This window comes from Miniopterus natalensis, chromosome 17, assembly GCF_054644295.1.
Source record: "Miniopterus natalensis isolate mMinNat1 chromosome 17, mMinNat1.hap1, whole genome shotgun sequence".
NCBI classification, from domain to species: Eukaryota; Metazoa; Chordata; class Mammalia; order Chiroptera; family Miniopteridae; genus Miniopterus; species Miniopterus natalensis.
This window is the reverse complement of record NC_142097.1, coordinates 23,133,059-23,148,337: the sequence shown is the minus strand read 5'-3', so window position 1 is coordinate 23,148,337 and position 15,279 is coordinate 23,133,059. Positions and strand designations below refer to the sequence as shown.

At 41.6% G+C, this 15,279-nt stretch overlaps 1 protein-coding gene across 4 annotated transcripts in view; it reads right to left on the bottom strand.

The window, feature by feature from the left end:
• The window catches only part of STAT3 (signal transducer and activator of transcription 3), a 54,608-nt gene that overhangs the window by 5,056 nt on the left and 34,273 nt on the right, over positions 1-15,279 (bottom strand). For 2 of the 4 annotated variants that reach the window (XM_016202191.2, XM_016202189.2), the window contains exons 6-21: positions 15,184-15,265; positions 14,893-14,987; positions 14,580-14,731; positions 12,415-12,573; positions 12,178-12,270; positions 11,274-11,333; positions 7,559-7,588; positions 7,365-7,458; positions 7,212-7,259; positions 5,088-5,171; positions 4,291-4,389; positions 4,019-4,154; positions 3,088-3,140; positions 2,758-2,852; positions 2,501-2,640; positions 1,791-2,003 (exon numbers count right to left, since the gene is read on the bottom strand). In XM_016202191.2, the coding sequence (XP_016057677.1) occupies positions 1,791-2,003; positions 2,501-2,640; positions 2,758-2,852; positions 3,088-3,140; positions 4,019-4,154; positions 4,291-4,389; positions 5,088-5,171; positions 7,212-7,259; positions 7,365-7,458; positions 7,559-7,588; positions 11,274-11,333; positions 12,178-12,270; positions 12,415-12,573; positions 14,580-14,731; positions 14,893-14,987; positions 15,184-15,265 (1,633 nt within the window). The remainder of the gene's footprint in view (positions 1-1,790; positions 2,004-2,500; positions 2,641-2,757; positions 2,853-3,087; positions 3,141-4,018; positions 4,155-4,290; positions 4,390-5,087; positions 5,172-7,211; positions 7,260-7,364; positions 7,459-7,558; positions 7,589-11,273; positions 11,334-12,177; positions 12,271-12,414; positions 12,574-14,579; positions 14,732-14,892; positions 14,988-15,183; positions 15,266-15,279) is intronic. The other 2 variants (XM_016202192.2, XM_016202190.2) reach the window with 1 other exon arrangement.

Sequence of the window (15,279 nt, the reverse complement as noted above, 5' to 3'; positions counted from 1 at the left end):
AATGGAGGGCACAGCCTCAAACTGGGAACTTGGATCTTGAAAGCATAATTAGTTGAAGGACCAGCACATGGACCCAATTGTCCTCTGCAGAAGGAACAAAGAGCAGTGTGGCAGGGCTTGATAAACAGATCTCCCAACTGAAGCACAATGTGGAAAGAGAGATAAGTAGCAGACAGGAAGTGAGAGTTATACTCTTCTAGAATATGAACAAAACCCAAACCAGAACAAGGGGGTAAGGAAAGTCAACTGTCAAGCAGCTAAAATTTCAGCTCCAAGAAATTCTTCAGAGGGAATTCCTATGAAAAAGCTGGAGGGAATCTGTGTGAGCTATTTGTACAAAAACTATATTTTCAAAATCACCTGGGGCAGGGCAGCTAACCTCAAAGGATCACTTTAAGCCACTGTTGGCTCCATGATTAAGAAAAGTGAAACAGCCCAGCCGGGCATGGCTCAGCAGTTGAGCATCAACCTAGGATCCAGGCGATCAGGGTTCGATTCCCAGTCAGGGCACATGCCCGGGTTGTGGGCTGCAGCCGATCAATGACTCTCATCATTGATGTTTCTATCTCTCTCTCTCTCCCTCTCCCTTCCTCTCTCTGAAATCAATAAAGATATGTTTAAAAAAAAAAAAGAAAGAAAAGAAAAGTGAAACAGCCCAGCCAGAGTGGCTCAGCGGTTGAGCATCGACCTAGGATCCAGGAGATTGCAGTTCAATTCCTGGTCAGGGCACGTGCCTGGGTTGTGGGCTCGATCCCCCAATAGGGGGCGTGCAGGAGGCAGCTGATCAATGACTCTCTCATCATTGATGTTTCTATCTCTCTCCTTCTCCTTTCTTCTCTCTGAAATCAATAAAGACCTATGAAAGAAAGAAAGAAAGGAAGAAAGGAAGAAAGGAAGAAAGGAAGAAAGGAAGAAAGGAAGAAAGGAAGAAAGGAAGAAAGGAAGAAAGAAAGAAAGAAAGAAAGAAAGAAAGAAAGAAAGAAAGAAAGAAAGAAAGAAAGAAAGAAAGAAAGAAAGAAAGAAAGGAAAGAAAGAAAGAAAGAAAGAAAGAAAGAAAGAAAGAAAGAAAGAAAGAAAGAAAGAAAGAAAGAAAGAAAGAAAGAAAGAAAGAAGAAATAAAAACAAAACTGGCAAGTCATAGATTCTTCATCAGGATCTAGACAGAGAACTCAGAGAACCGAAAGCAGCAAACACTGATGGGAACAGACCAGAAGGGCTCTGCCCCTGCACATTAAAAAAAACACCTTATTTTCAATAGCTACACACTCTAAACACCAATTCCACACCCCTCCCACCAGTTACCATCTTGCCTTTCAATCACCGCTCTCCCCGACTCTGCTTTCAAACCATGTTCCGATGCTGCTAACACTCATTTCCTCCAGAAAGCCTTTCTTCATCCCACTCGACACTGCTTACGTTGTTCAGTGGTGGGGAAAGGAAACACACTAGACTGAAGTCTGGGTCACAGACCTTCCAGCCTCTACTACGTGAGAAGTGCTCTGCTGGCTGGGCATCCTGTGACTAAAGCATTCTGTCCTTGCTTTCTCTTTGCACTGTTTTGGGAGTGTATGGGGAGTGGGGGTGCTCTCTGGGGGCAGAGACTAGTGACTCTGAGTCCTCTCCTCTCTCTAACACACTAGCCACCCCAAAAGCACTCACTACAAAGTTCTTTCCCTTAAAGAGGAATAAAGATCACTGGTTCCTCGGGCATTCACCTGTCTGTTCTCCAAGGATCCTGTAAGTTCCCACTTTTCCCCAGAATTAAATGCCTGACGTGGAAAATCAACAACTACCTGGGTCAGCCTCAGGATGCTCCTGGCTCTCTGGCCGACAATACTTTCCGAACGCCTCCTCTTTAGGAATGTCGGGGTAGAGATAGACCAGTGGAGACACCAGGATATTGGTAGCATCCATGATCTTATAGCCCATGATGATTTCCGCGAACGACATGTTGTTCAGCTGCTGCTTGGTATATGGTTCCACTGACTGGATCTGGGTCTTACCTGTCATGGGATACAGGAAGGGAAGATAATGGAGCCTATGGCTAGGTAATCTCAGAGAAAACTACCTGATTTATTTTTCCTTGAGAAGAAAAGACTTAGGCCAACCTAGCACTTGAGACCCTGAATCCTGCCCCTGGCACTGTGGATACATTCAACACGCTTCAGGAGAAGCTATCCAGCTGGGTCACATATAACACACTTGAATAACTACTTGCATAAGATATATTAGCAAGGTAGGTAAAAAAGGAGATAAAGAATAAAACTTAAATTACAAATTTTCTAGGCAAATATTAGCCCCTGGAGCAATCAAAACGAAATTGGCAAACTAATCCTTCAGCTGGAAGAATTTAGAGAAAAGAAGTCACCCAAGTGTGTTTTACAAGGCGCAAGCAGGGGGTGCAAGGTCACCTCTGCCCACTAGGGGGCAGTAGGTGCTTGAAGCTGGCAGCAGCCAAGGCCGCAGCGGCTATGGAAGCCCAGGGAGCAGCCAAGCTTACCGCTGATGTCCTTCTCCACCCAAGTGAAGGTGACGCCTCCTTCTTTGCTGCTTTCACTGAATCTAAGCAGGAAGGTGCCTGGGGGCTTGGTGCTCAAGATGGCCCTCTCTCTTTCCTTGCTGATAAAGCCCATTATGTACCTGAAGCCAAAGAGGAACAACAAGGTTTGGGCTGAAGGGGCCCCGCCATTGGCCTGCTGAGACAGCAGGTGACTTGTTACACCAGTGTAACTGCCAGACACAAGAGTGTTAACCTACCCTTCATTCCAAAGGGCCAGAATGTACTTTTTCACAAGGTCAATGATATTGTCCAGCCAGACCCAGAAGGAGAAGCCCTTGCCAGCCATGTTTTCCTGGAGAAAAGAATTATGGAAAAGCTAAGTCTACTACCATCCCAGCTTTTTCCTCCCTAGGGGCTCAGTGCCACCAACATCCTCAGGCCCATCGCCCCTCCAGCAGGTTCTACTGGCCTCTGGACTGATTCTAGGGCCTCAGGCCCAGCGCCCTCCAAGACAACAGTGCAGGTGAGCATCACCTCCCACACCTATTCCCAAGAGGTGATGGCAAGGAGTTATCAAAATTGCTTACTTTGCAAAATTTAGCCCATGTGATCTGACACCCTGAATAGTTCACACCAGGTCCTAAAAGGGAAAAAGAATAAATAGTATAATTTCCAGCTTTAAATGAAGATGTTATTTCTTTTTTTTAATCTATTGATTTTAGAGAGAGAGGAAGAGAGAGAGAGAAACATCAATCTGTTGTCCCACCCATTCATGCATTCATTAGTTGACTCCTATACTCACCCTGACCAGGGGTTGAACCCATAACCCAAGTGTATTGGGACAACGCTCCCCAAACAACTGAGCCACCAGGGCAAGATCTTACTTCTTAAAACAGAACACAACTCATATACATCTACAATGAGCCATGAAACCATTGGTTTTCATGTATTTGAAGGTTGCTGGCATGTGCGTGCACACACACACACACACACACACACAACCTCATCATTGGACCCCCTCCTCCCTGAGTTGTTGTTTAGCCCAGCAGAGGTGGTAGGTGATGTACCAAATCCCCCCTGCTTTCCTCTAGCCTTGTGTGGTGGCCTGGGGACCAGCAGCATACTAATAAGCTGACACCTGGGGTCACAGGGCCACATTTAGTGGCAACACAGGACAAAGCTATTTATAGCCTGGGTAGCACATAAAATATTCTACTAAGATTTTTAAAAACAAACCTACAGTTTATTGAAAAAATGGACAGGAATGTCAAGCCTATAGCTACATTTTCTAACATGCACTGGGAGGGTAAGGGAGATGCCACCGAAAGAAAAGAAATCTGCCTTCCACCTTGTAAGAATGATCACCAGGAGGCAAACTTCCTCCGCACCTAACTTCCCCACCTGCAGGAGCACATATTTCCTGGCCCTGGCACAGAGCCTTGCTCAGTAAACTTTCCTAAATGAAGGCCAGGATCCTTTTCTGAGGAGAGCAGGAGGGATTAGAGGCAAAATGCTGACCTAGGAGTTTCTCTGCCAGTGTAGTCAACTGCTCGATGCTCAACCCTCGCTTCGTGGTGGAAGAGAACTGCCAGCTCAGCACCTCGGCCACCTGATCCCAGGTTCCAATTGGGGGCTTCGTGAAAAAGTTCACGTTCTATTGAAAATAACACATTTGTTCATTTAGATGACAGGGCGGTGCTCGAGGACCTGCACAAGGTACCACAACCACCTCTGGGCAGTGAGGAGTCAGAAGAGAAGGCAGGTTTCCTTCCAGAGGACAAGGCACTAACCTTGGGGTTGTTGGTCAGCATGTTATACCACAGGATGGATGCCCAGGCATTTGGCATCTGACAGATGTTGGAAATCACCACCACTGGCAAGGAGTGGGTCTGTGGAGTAAGTGGGAGATGAATTAGGTGGGGTGGGGGTAGAAGGCCTCATGGCTTCAAAAATCTCTTCACCAATATCTCCTGGGGTTCGGAATAAAAGGCCATGCAGTAAACCATGCCCACTGCCACGGGAGTAGGAAGAATGCTGGCCACAGGCCACAGGACTCAGGTTGTTGTCTGACCATAACCAGGAACCTGTAAAACCTGACTTGCTCAAAGCTGGACTCACAGTCCACAGATTTTTAAGAATAGAAGCTGTATCTGCCATTAAACAGAGAGGTCCCAGAAACCAAAGACTAGGATTCCTGCTTTTTCAGGGGTATCTTTCATTTAAAGATCAAGAAAGTTAGGAAAAGAGAATGCAGAGGCCATGATTTTCTGTATACTAAAAACATTGGCTGTTTAAAGACTGTTTCGCCCAAACTTGAGAAATTAGCTACCATCAATTTCTAAACACAGGTTTTCCTATCAAGTTTTCTTAAAGCTGAATATATAGATATCTTCTAAGCACTCAAGCAAGACTATACTCTCAGACGGGATATTAAAGATTTTTTTTTTTTTTTGAGAAAAATAAGCAAAAATGAACACAGTGCCTTACAGTCATCACTCCACCTTCTATAGCAAAAATCCCAACTAGGAGTTCTCTTCCGGAATCACCCCTGTGTGCTGTGCTGTCCCCATTCTGTGGTGGAACTCACCTCTAGGTCAATCTTGAGGCCTTGGTGATACACCTCAGTCTCAAAGGTGATCAGGTGCAGCTCCTCGGTCACAATCAGGGAGGCCTACAATATCAAGAAGGACACTCGGTACTAACAGCCACGGTTCAGGGGAGTAACATGCCACAACCATGCTGCACGAAGGTGGCCACGAACAAACTGCCAGGGCCACAACTCTATGCATATGCTCTCTTTAACACTAAGACTCTCCAATGCTTCGATCCTCAACCTGATCTTTTACTGAGTTTTATAATATTAAAGAGATCCAATAGGTCATTTATAAAATGGGTAAGGCACAAAGAATATCAAAACAATGAATGCCTGTGTACCCGTCACCCAGTTTAAGGAAAAGGCCATTACCACTGAGATTTTCCAGGTGTCCTTCCCCAATCCTATCCCTGTCCCTCCCTACACTCCGCTATAACTGCTCTTTTGTCTTTTAGGTTTATAATTTCCTAGCTTTTCTTTATGGTTTGGCCATAGTTATATCTCTAAAAAGTGTACATGTTGTTTAGTTTTAGATGTTTGTGAACCTTATACATATGGAATCATACCCTATGTATTCTTTGGTGACTCATTTATCGCACCCTTGTGGTTGTGTGCATCAGTAATTTGTTCATTTTCACTGTTGTGTAGTATTCCGTGATATGACCACACCACAAATCATTTACCCATCCAAGTGTGACAGGTATTTATGAGTTGTATTCAGGGTTTATCATCAGTCAGCTGTGACATTTGTACATGCCTCCTGGTACACATGTGCAAAGGTTCCTCTATTGTTAAATCCCAGGAGTGGCACTGCTGGTTTATAAGGTATGTTCATTTTATAATGCCAAATTGTTTTCCAAAGGCACTCTAACAATTTATACTCCCACTAGCAGTACAGCAACCTTATTTTGAACAAGAGTTACCAATAAATTCTAAGAACTTGAATTCCAATTCATTTTTAAAATATTCCTTTTCTGATTAAAAAAGTAATATGTGCTCAGTTTAAAATGCAAATATTACAGAGATAGTATAGAGTAGCATCAGATACTAATCGCAGCACAAATAGATAAGCACTGCTCAGTGTATACTCCTTTAGAATTTTTTAATGCATACATGAACATGCAATAAAGTGTCATCTATTTTTTAAATGAATATACTAATATACTACTTGGAATATTTCGCATCATGATTTTTTCTAAACAAACATGCCACATACATTTTTCCATAACATTTCACATAAACTACTTCACTCTTTACTGTCAAGCATTATAAATTCAATTCATTTTTGTTTTTTTTTTAAGGCCTGCTAAGTTTTAGAGAAAGAAAAATGGCTTGGGGACAAATATCAGAAAAAGAACAGGGTGTCATAATTTCTTTAAAAGATTAAAAACTAATTTTGGTTACATTTACCTATTTTTTCTTTAAAGTTTATTCTTGACACTAAGAATCCAATCATCTGAATCAATGGGAGGCAGAGAGGAAATAAGGGGGATAAAGAACAGATAGGTTTTTCTCTTTTCCTTTTTAAACCTGTTTAACTCAGATTTGTTACAACCTTTTATCCCACCTCAGTGAGAAAAGCAAGTCATCAAAAATGGAGCCAAGCCCGGCTGGCATGGCTCAGCGGTTGAGCGTCAACCTAGGATCCAGGAGACTGAGGTTTGATTCTAGTCGGGGCACGTGCCTGGGTTGCGGGCTCGATCCCCAGTGGGGGGTGCGCAGGAAGCAGCCAATCAATGACTCTCTCATCATTGATGTTTCTATCTCTCTCTCCCTCTCCCTTTCTCTCTCTGAAATCAATAAAGATATACTTAAAAAAGAAAAAAAAGAAAGAAAAAAATGGAGCCAGGCACTGTCAGCTGGCAGAAGCTGGAAGAGAACTTTGGAAAGCCCCAGGCCAGGTGGCAGGCTTCTTTCCTACTAAATGGGTGTGGGTAACCCAGCAAGGGACTTTCCACTCCTACTTAATGGAGTGCTAACTCCTGGGACAATCAAGGAAATGCTCCAAGCCAGAGGACTCAGGCAGATGAGACTTCTGATGTATCTCTAATTCTGGGCCCTTTTTCTCTCCCCCTCAAAGAAAACCTCCCAGCTGGCTTTCAACCCAAAAAAACTTACGTCACAATTGGCTCGGCCCCCATTACCACATCTTTGCTCTCTCAGGGTCTATAAAAAAAAGCAAAGAGCACCTCTGTCAGGTGAGGCTGTCCCCTACCCTCTCCCTCCGCCAGAGGCCCTTGGAGGAGGGGGGACCAGGTTTCTCCTGCGTACCAAGTGTTTGAATTCTGCAGAGAGGCTGCCATTGTTGGATTCTTCCATGTTCATGACTTTTGTGTTTGTGCCCAGAATGTTAAATTTCCTGGATCTGAATCACAGGAGAAAAAACAAGCACATAAGTGACTGAGTGACCAGAGGACAAAGTTAGAATAAAACAGAACAAAAGTAAGCCTGTCGGCTGAACTCACCCTCTGAGAGCTGCTACATCCCCAGAGTCTCTGTTAAAAACACAAAGCAGTGTTAATAAAACAGGCCCCCTGTTTCTTCAAAAAATCTACTTTAAACACCTGTAATTTCCTCTGATAGAAACACTGCTTTGCTGCTGGGAATTTCTATAAACTATTCAATTGCATTTTATATGTGAAATATAACAACCCTGTACATGCTTAAGTAGTAGACAGACAGTTGCCTTCCCAATATCAGCTGCCCCTTCCTAACAGAACTTTGATTCTGCTCATGTACCCTTTCTATCCGCACCTCCAGGGCATCCTGACCATGAGGACCATCAGAGTGCAGCACGCCCACAGTGCAGTGGTCCAGAGGGATGGGGACACGACCTACATGGTCATAATCAGGCTGGGAAGGAATTCATCTCAGGTAGGATTTATATTCCATAGCTTCAGCAGAACATGAGAAAGGAAGCATGCGGCTTTAATACAAGCAACTATGTTGCAATCCAGAAGGGAACCTTGCAATGCAGGTGATGCCTATGATGACAGAGAAGGGACAAAAGACTCTGGGTCCCTGATGCCATCAGTGAGTCACTGATTTCACCATCAGGAACTTGCCCTAACTCTGCATTTCCAGTTATACTGGGTAGCAGGCTTTCTTATTATTTAAGTCACACTGGATTTCCTGTAAAGGTTTACTGTTACCTGCAATTCAGAGCATCACACTTAATATGCTATTCCCAGTGTGTTCACTGTCCTTTAATTCTATGTTTTTTAATATATAGTATTTTTATATAGTCACATTTCTTGGTCTTTTCCTTTTTTATTATTTTATACTGTTTAAAAGTCCTTCTCCATTGCTACATATTCACTTACATTCTTAGAATAATAGCCACTATTTACTAAATAGTGCATTCCAAGTGGGCTTACAGAAGAAAATTGATCAATTTCTAAACCATTCAGAAGATATATTTCCATATATTGCATTTTAGAACTTAAGAGTCCTCATTATCAGGAAAGTCTCCCTGTCTAACCTATGTTTCTTTTTTTAAAAAAAAAACGTTGTTTTTTGTATTACAACTTTGATGTATAATTGACGAACAAGAAACTGTATTACTTAAAGTGTACAATTTGATACGGTTTGATATATGTATATATACTATATACACGTGTGAAAACATCAGCCCAATCAAGATAATGAATATATCTATCATTACCAAAGTTTCCTCATACCATTTGCAATCCATTCCCTAATCCCACACTCCACCCCACCCCTGTCCCCAGGCAACCAGTGATTCGCTTTTAGTCACTACTGTGATTCATTTGTATTTCTAGAATTTCACATAAATGGAAACACACAGTATGTATTCTTTTTTCTTGGCCTGGATTATTTCATTTATTTCACTCATGGACTCTTGTGTACAACTCTTTTTGTGGACATATGTTTTTATTTCTCTTTGTTTAATACCAAGTCGTGGAAAGGTTGGGTCATAGGGTAGGTGGATATTTAAATTTTTAGGAGACTGACTATTTTCCAAAGTGGTTCTACCATTTTACTACAATCACATTATACATTCTTCTATGCTTTTAAGATACTTTTGTTTTAAACATGTAAATATATCTGGAATTTACTCTCATGAACAGTAAAAAATAAAACTAACTCCTCACTTGAATCCCCCAATACCAAGTTGTGTCAAAACCACTTACTGATTAATGCATCCTTTCCTCACTGATTTGAGATACCATTTAAAACATACATTAATTCCTTATATATAAATCTGAAGTCTATTTCTGGGCTTAGAATTTTGTTTCAATGATCAGTTTATTCCTATACTAGTAACATACTCATTTAATAACTGAAACTTTATAATACACTTTAATATCTAGTAGGGCAGCTTCTCATACTACCCCCCATTATTATTATTATTTTAAATATATCTTTATTGATTTCAGAGAGAGAAAGGGAGAGGGAGACAGAGAGACAGAAACATCAATGATGAGAGTCCTCATTGATCAGCTGCCTCCTGCATGCCCCCAACTGGGGATCGAGCCCACAACCCAGCCATGTGCCCTGACTGGGAATTGAATCCCAATCTCCTGGATCCTAGGTCAATGCTCAATCGCTGAGCCACCCCTGGCCAGGCCCCATTATTTTTAAAAGATGTTTTTGAAAGTAGAATGGTGGTTGCCAGGAGCTAGGATAAGAGGAAAATGGGGATTTGTTGTGCAATGAATATAGTTTTGATTTTGCAAGATGAAAAGGATCTGTTTACAACAATGTGAAAACACTCAACAATACTGAACTATATACACTTAAAAATAGTTAATTTTGCCTGGCTAGGCGTGGCTGAGCGGTTGAGCATCGACCTAGGATCCAGGAGATCAGGGTTCAATTCCCAGTCAGGGCACATGCCCGGGTTGCGGGCTCGATCCCCAGTTGGGGGTGTGCAGGAGGCAGCCAATCATCGTTGATGTTTCTCTCTCTTTCTCTCTCTGAAATCAATAAAGACTTTTTTTTTTAAAGTTAATTTTTTTACCATAATTAAAAATAAAATAAATTCTTTTAAAAAAACTATCTGTGCTTATTTTTTTCCATCTAAAATGCAACCTGAAAAGCAAGTCAAGAGTTTTTAAAAATCTCATAGGAAAAATCCTATTTGCATTTTGGTTGGTGTTGTATTAACTGAAAAGAATCAACATCTTTATAATAAAATTAGAAGTCTATAATTCAGGAATATGATTTGTCTCATCACTTTTTACAATATCCCTTCCTCACTAAAATGTCATGTTTTCTTCAAATAGATCTTAAAGATTTCGTTTAAGCTTATCAAATGTAGTTTTATTTTTTTTGCTTATTGCGAGATCATTTTTCAATTATAATTTCTAACTGGTTAATGCTAATATATAAAGTTATTAATTTTTGTTTACTAATTTTTTAAACCTACTGCCTTCCTCAAGTCCCTTATTTCATTAGTAATTATTTTCCAGTTCATTCTGATGAAATGTCCAGATAAATAATTATATTACCTAAAAACGAGAAAACATTTTCTCTTTTCTAATCTCTCAAAGGGTAAGTTAATTTAAAGTTTTTCATTTGTTAATCCTTATCTGAGGATATTTTTTCCATTGTTTTTTAAAGAGAGTAAAAGGGAGGGAGGGAGGGAGGGAGGGAGGGAGGGAGGGAGGGAGGGAGGAACATCCATGTGGGAGAGACACATCGACCAGCTGCCTCCTGCACGGGCGGGAAGCGAACCTGCAACTCAGGCACATGCCTTTGGCTGCAAATCGAACCCTCGACCGTTCGGCATGCAGGCTGACGCTCTAATCACTGAGCCACCGGCCAGGGCTGCATTTTAATTTTTGAAAGGTATTGTCAAATTTTGAAAATTATTCCATCATGGTAAAGTGTAGAACAACTTAAAAACTCCATTTTCCCCATATAGTCTCAGTTTTATATAATATAAATAAATTACATTTACAAGTAAAAAATTAAAGAAAAAGAGGGACTCCAAGTCACATTAGCAATCACAACTCAAATCTGTACCGCTAGCTCTGTGGTTTTGTTCAGGCACGTAAATGACAGTGCACTACAAGTCCTATGAAAACTTTTGTTCAAAAAAGCAAAGATCTCTGAATGGAGATAAGTCTCTTAAGTTCACATGATATCTGTCAAAGTTCTCATTTCTCTGTCGTTTGAAAAAGAGAAAAAAGAGCTAAGATAAGGAGTACTTACTTGTCAATGCACACTTTAATTTTAAGCTGATAATTTAACTCGGGGAATTTGACCAGCAATCTATTTAAAAAGAAAAGAAAAGTTCCTGAGCAAAACACACACACACACACACACACACAAAGTCAGTAGGGTCCCCTAGCAACTTCTAGCTAAAGAAATATAAAATTCATAACTCTCCAGTTCTAGGAGGTGAATATGTAAATGACAATCTGCAATTCCTCTTCCTGCCAGTACCATCTTTGATCTTAAGTTAAGCATTACCCCTTTAGTCAAAAGGTACTGAAAAAAAGCCTAAGGACTAAGAACTTGGACAAAGTTATGAGATTCAAAGGACAATAAAAGCCATTTCATAAAAAATATTACAGGAATACATGCTCTACAGCTGGTTTTCTTTCTATTAAACCTGAAACCCAACACCAGTCCAAATTTCTAAGGGGGGAAATTTCACTGCAGAAGGGCAAACCCCAGCATACCTGTCTGACTTGAGTGTGAAAGTAACACTCCACCCTGCGGGCCCGCCACCCACCTGCCCTGTGGTCACCCTTAGCTTCTATATCACTAAGCATTACTTTTTCCTTTAAAATCCTCAGGGAAAAGTAGGCTCAAATAACAGAAAACGATGGGTATTACTTTGCCCTTTTGCAGGGCAGAAGGAGACACCGTGGTCTCAGACTATAGGACTGGAATCATAGGAACATGCCCCGGTAACCTCAAAAAGATGACCGTTCCTTAGCTTTTGACAGCCGAAACAAAGAGCAAGGCGCTATAACACCAATAAATTCCATACCCGCCACAGTACCGCCTGTGAGCCCTGTGAGGAACAACCCTGGCCACCAACTCTGCTCTCGTCCTAAGAACGTCTCTCAACAAAATAGCTACCCAAAGTGGACGTGCGGTGGCCCACCTGACTTTCGTAGTAAACTGGACGCCGGTCTTGATGACTAACGGCCGGTCGGGATGCATGGGCATGCAGGGCTGCCGCTCGACCACGAAGGCACTGAAACAGAAAGGGCGGCAGTTCCCACGCTGGGCCCTGGGCCAGTCCGCACCCCGTGCCTCTGAAGTGAGCCAATCTCCCGTTTAAGGAGGCAATTTGGGGGGTGGGGGGCGATGAGGGGAAGGGACAAGGATTCTAAGTTACCTTTTCATTAAGTTTCTAAAGAGCTCCACAATTCTCTCCTCCAGCATTGGCCGATGCTGTACAATTGGGTCCCCTTTGTAGGAAACTTTTTGCTGCAACTCCTCCAGTTTCTTAATTTGTTGGCGGGTCTGAAGTTGAGACTCTGCTAATGAGGTTATCCTGTCAATAAAATAAGAAAGCTACCAGTTACCTAAGGGAGGGTACATGGGAAAATGAGAGGGGCAAGGGAATACCACAGAGATAAGCACTACTACGCAGCCCCCTAAAATAAGAAAGGGGGGCTTTTTTATCGTGGTAAAATATATGTAACATGAACTTTACCATTTGTGCGTGTACAATTCAGCGGCATTAAATAAGAAAAGGGGGGTTTTATTATTCATTAAATAAAGAAAAGGGGAATTCATTTTGCCTTTTTAAAATAGTCCCTTCCTAAAATTTTACATTTCAAACAGGGAGCCAGGCACAGAGGAAGAAGTGTCACTACTTATTCTAGGAGGAGATATTTAGCAGTTACCATGGGAAAGTGACAAGTAATCGAACCCACACATGGAGAACATGAAATATGGAATTTCGCACACACTTTTTTATCCTAACTTATCCTTGTACCAAAATGCGAGGACTAGGGAAACATAGGAGGTAAAAACACCCTGAGAAGATGGGTTGAGTTAGCTCTGCCATTCACTATCTGCAAGCTTGGCCAAATCCCTTCGCCATTGTGGGGTTTAATGACTCCTTGCGTGAGAGAAGGTGTTGAACTGCATGATCCCCATGAGCTCTTTCAACATCAGCTTTCAGTGGATCACAGGATAGGACATGACATTATGTTTCAAAATATTGTAACATGCACAAAGAAAAAGTGGACAGGGGAGACAAAGACTGATTAAGTCTGTCCCCAAGGATAGAAAATATTAGTGTCTCTCCTACCACTAGTTTAGTAAAGACTAAAAGACCTCAAAGAGAGAAAGTGAAAGACACTGGGAGAGGGGGCAGGGATGGGACAGGACAGCTGATGGGACTTCTGAGTTCCTGACTCCCTTCTGGCACTTACATTCTCCTATTCTCAGAACTTCAGTTTTTTGGTTCCCTCATCAGAAAGCATTTAAACTGCTTTCAGTAAATTAATGAAACTCAGGGTTAGTGAGGATATGAACAAACAGGCATTCTCACTCTAGAGTTACCCTAAATTTCCAATCTCATGACCTGTGTATCTGGGTTCCCCATATAAGTTTCTCCTGGTTTATTTAGCTAGTGCAACCCATTCATTATTGGGCCATGCATATCAGGGGTGCTCATAAAGATGTGCTAGATGAATGTGTAAGAGAGCAGACTATAGAAGAGCATATAAAGAACAATTCTACTCATGTGAAAACGTTCAGATTTCTACCTTTATGTGTATTTAATAATCGCTGTCTAGAGTGATGGTCACCAGCATCTTAACTGTAGGTAACTGAATAATTCAATGTTAAAATACTTTTCTTCTCTTTATTAATTTTCTGGATTTGAACTTTATTCCCTTATAAAGAGTTTGTGTCATTTTAGATTATTAAAGTAACTAAAGCTTAACATTTAGTCTGGCCCTGACCAGTATGGCTAAGCTGGTTGGAGTATTGTCCCATATACCAAAAGGTGGCGGGTTCAATTCCCAGTCAGGGCACATACCCAGGTTGCAGGTTCGATCCCCAGTCAGGGTGTGTGCAGGGGGCAATAGATCAGTGTTTCTCTCTCTCTCCCCCCATCCCTTCCTCTCTAAAATCAATTAAAAAACAAAAACAAAAAAAACTTGTTTAAAATTTAGTGCATTAAATAGTTAAACCAAAAGCTTTATTTAAATTATAAAACAGGTTTAAAATACAGTAATATAAATATTTTTATTTTAAAAACTGTCCAAATAAAGTGAAAGCTTTAACTCTTAGAGCTAAATTTGACTATGTAAAAGTCCCCACCTTTGAGATATAATACCAACACTTTGGGCCTGCAGTTATGACCATAATTTAGCACAGCTTTCTAGAAGGAAAGGAAAAACTTCTCTTTCATCTTTTACCAGTTTTCTAGACAAAAAGTCCCCACCTTTGAATTACAGTACCAACTCTTTGGGCCTGCAGTTATGACCATAATTTAGCACAGCTTTCTAGAAGGAAAGGAAAAACTTCTCTTTCATCTTTTACCAGTTTTCTAGACGATCTAAGCAGATGTTGGGAGGGCCTCCAATGCAAGCAATCTGTTGTCGCCTCTTCCAGTCAGCCAGCTCCTCGTCCGTGAGAGTTTTCTGCACATACTCCATAGCTGACAAAAGCCCTGCCAGCTCACTCACGATGCTCTGGTTGGAAACCAAAACAAAGTCAGAAAACATTTCCATCTCTAACCACACGCTGTGGTCAAGTCCAGAGAAGGAACTTGGAAACCAGACAGGTTCTGCCACGAGATGCCGAGATCCCTTAGCGAGTAAGACATGCAGGGGGAGTTGTCCCACACTCTTACTCGCCGCATCTGGTCCAGCGCAGTTAGCATCTGTTCTAGCTGCTGCATCTTCTGCCTGGTCACTGACTGGTTGTTTCCATTCAGATCTTGCATGTCTATGGAGGAAGGAAAAACTCTTTGACCTGAGGGAACACTCCTATGCTTAGTAACTAGGTTCCCTCAAGCAACAACAGTCCTTAAGGACGCCCACCCCCAAAGTCTGAACACAGTCAAGACAAGTAAGTCCTGAAACTCAAGTAACACAAACTCACTTTCTACAGGAGATTTTTAACGTCTCTAATATTCACTTGCCTCCTTGACTCTTGAGGGTTTTATAGTTGAAATCAAAGTCATCCTGGAGGTTCTCCACCACTTTCATTTTCTGTTCTAGATCCTGTTAAAACAAGC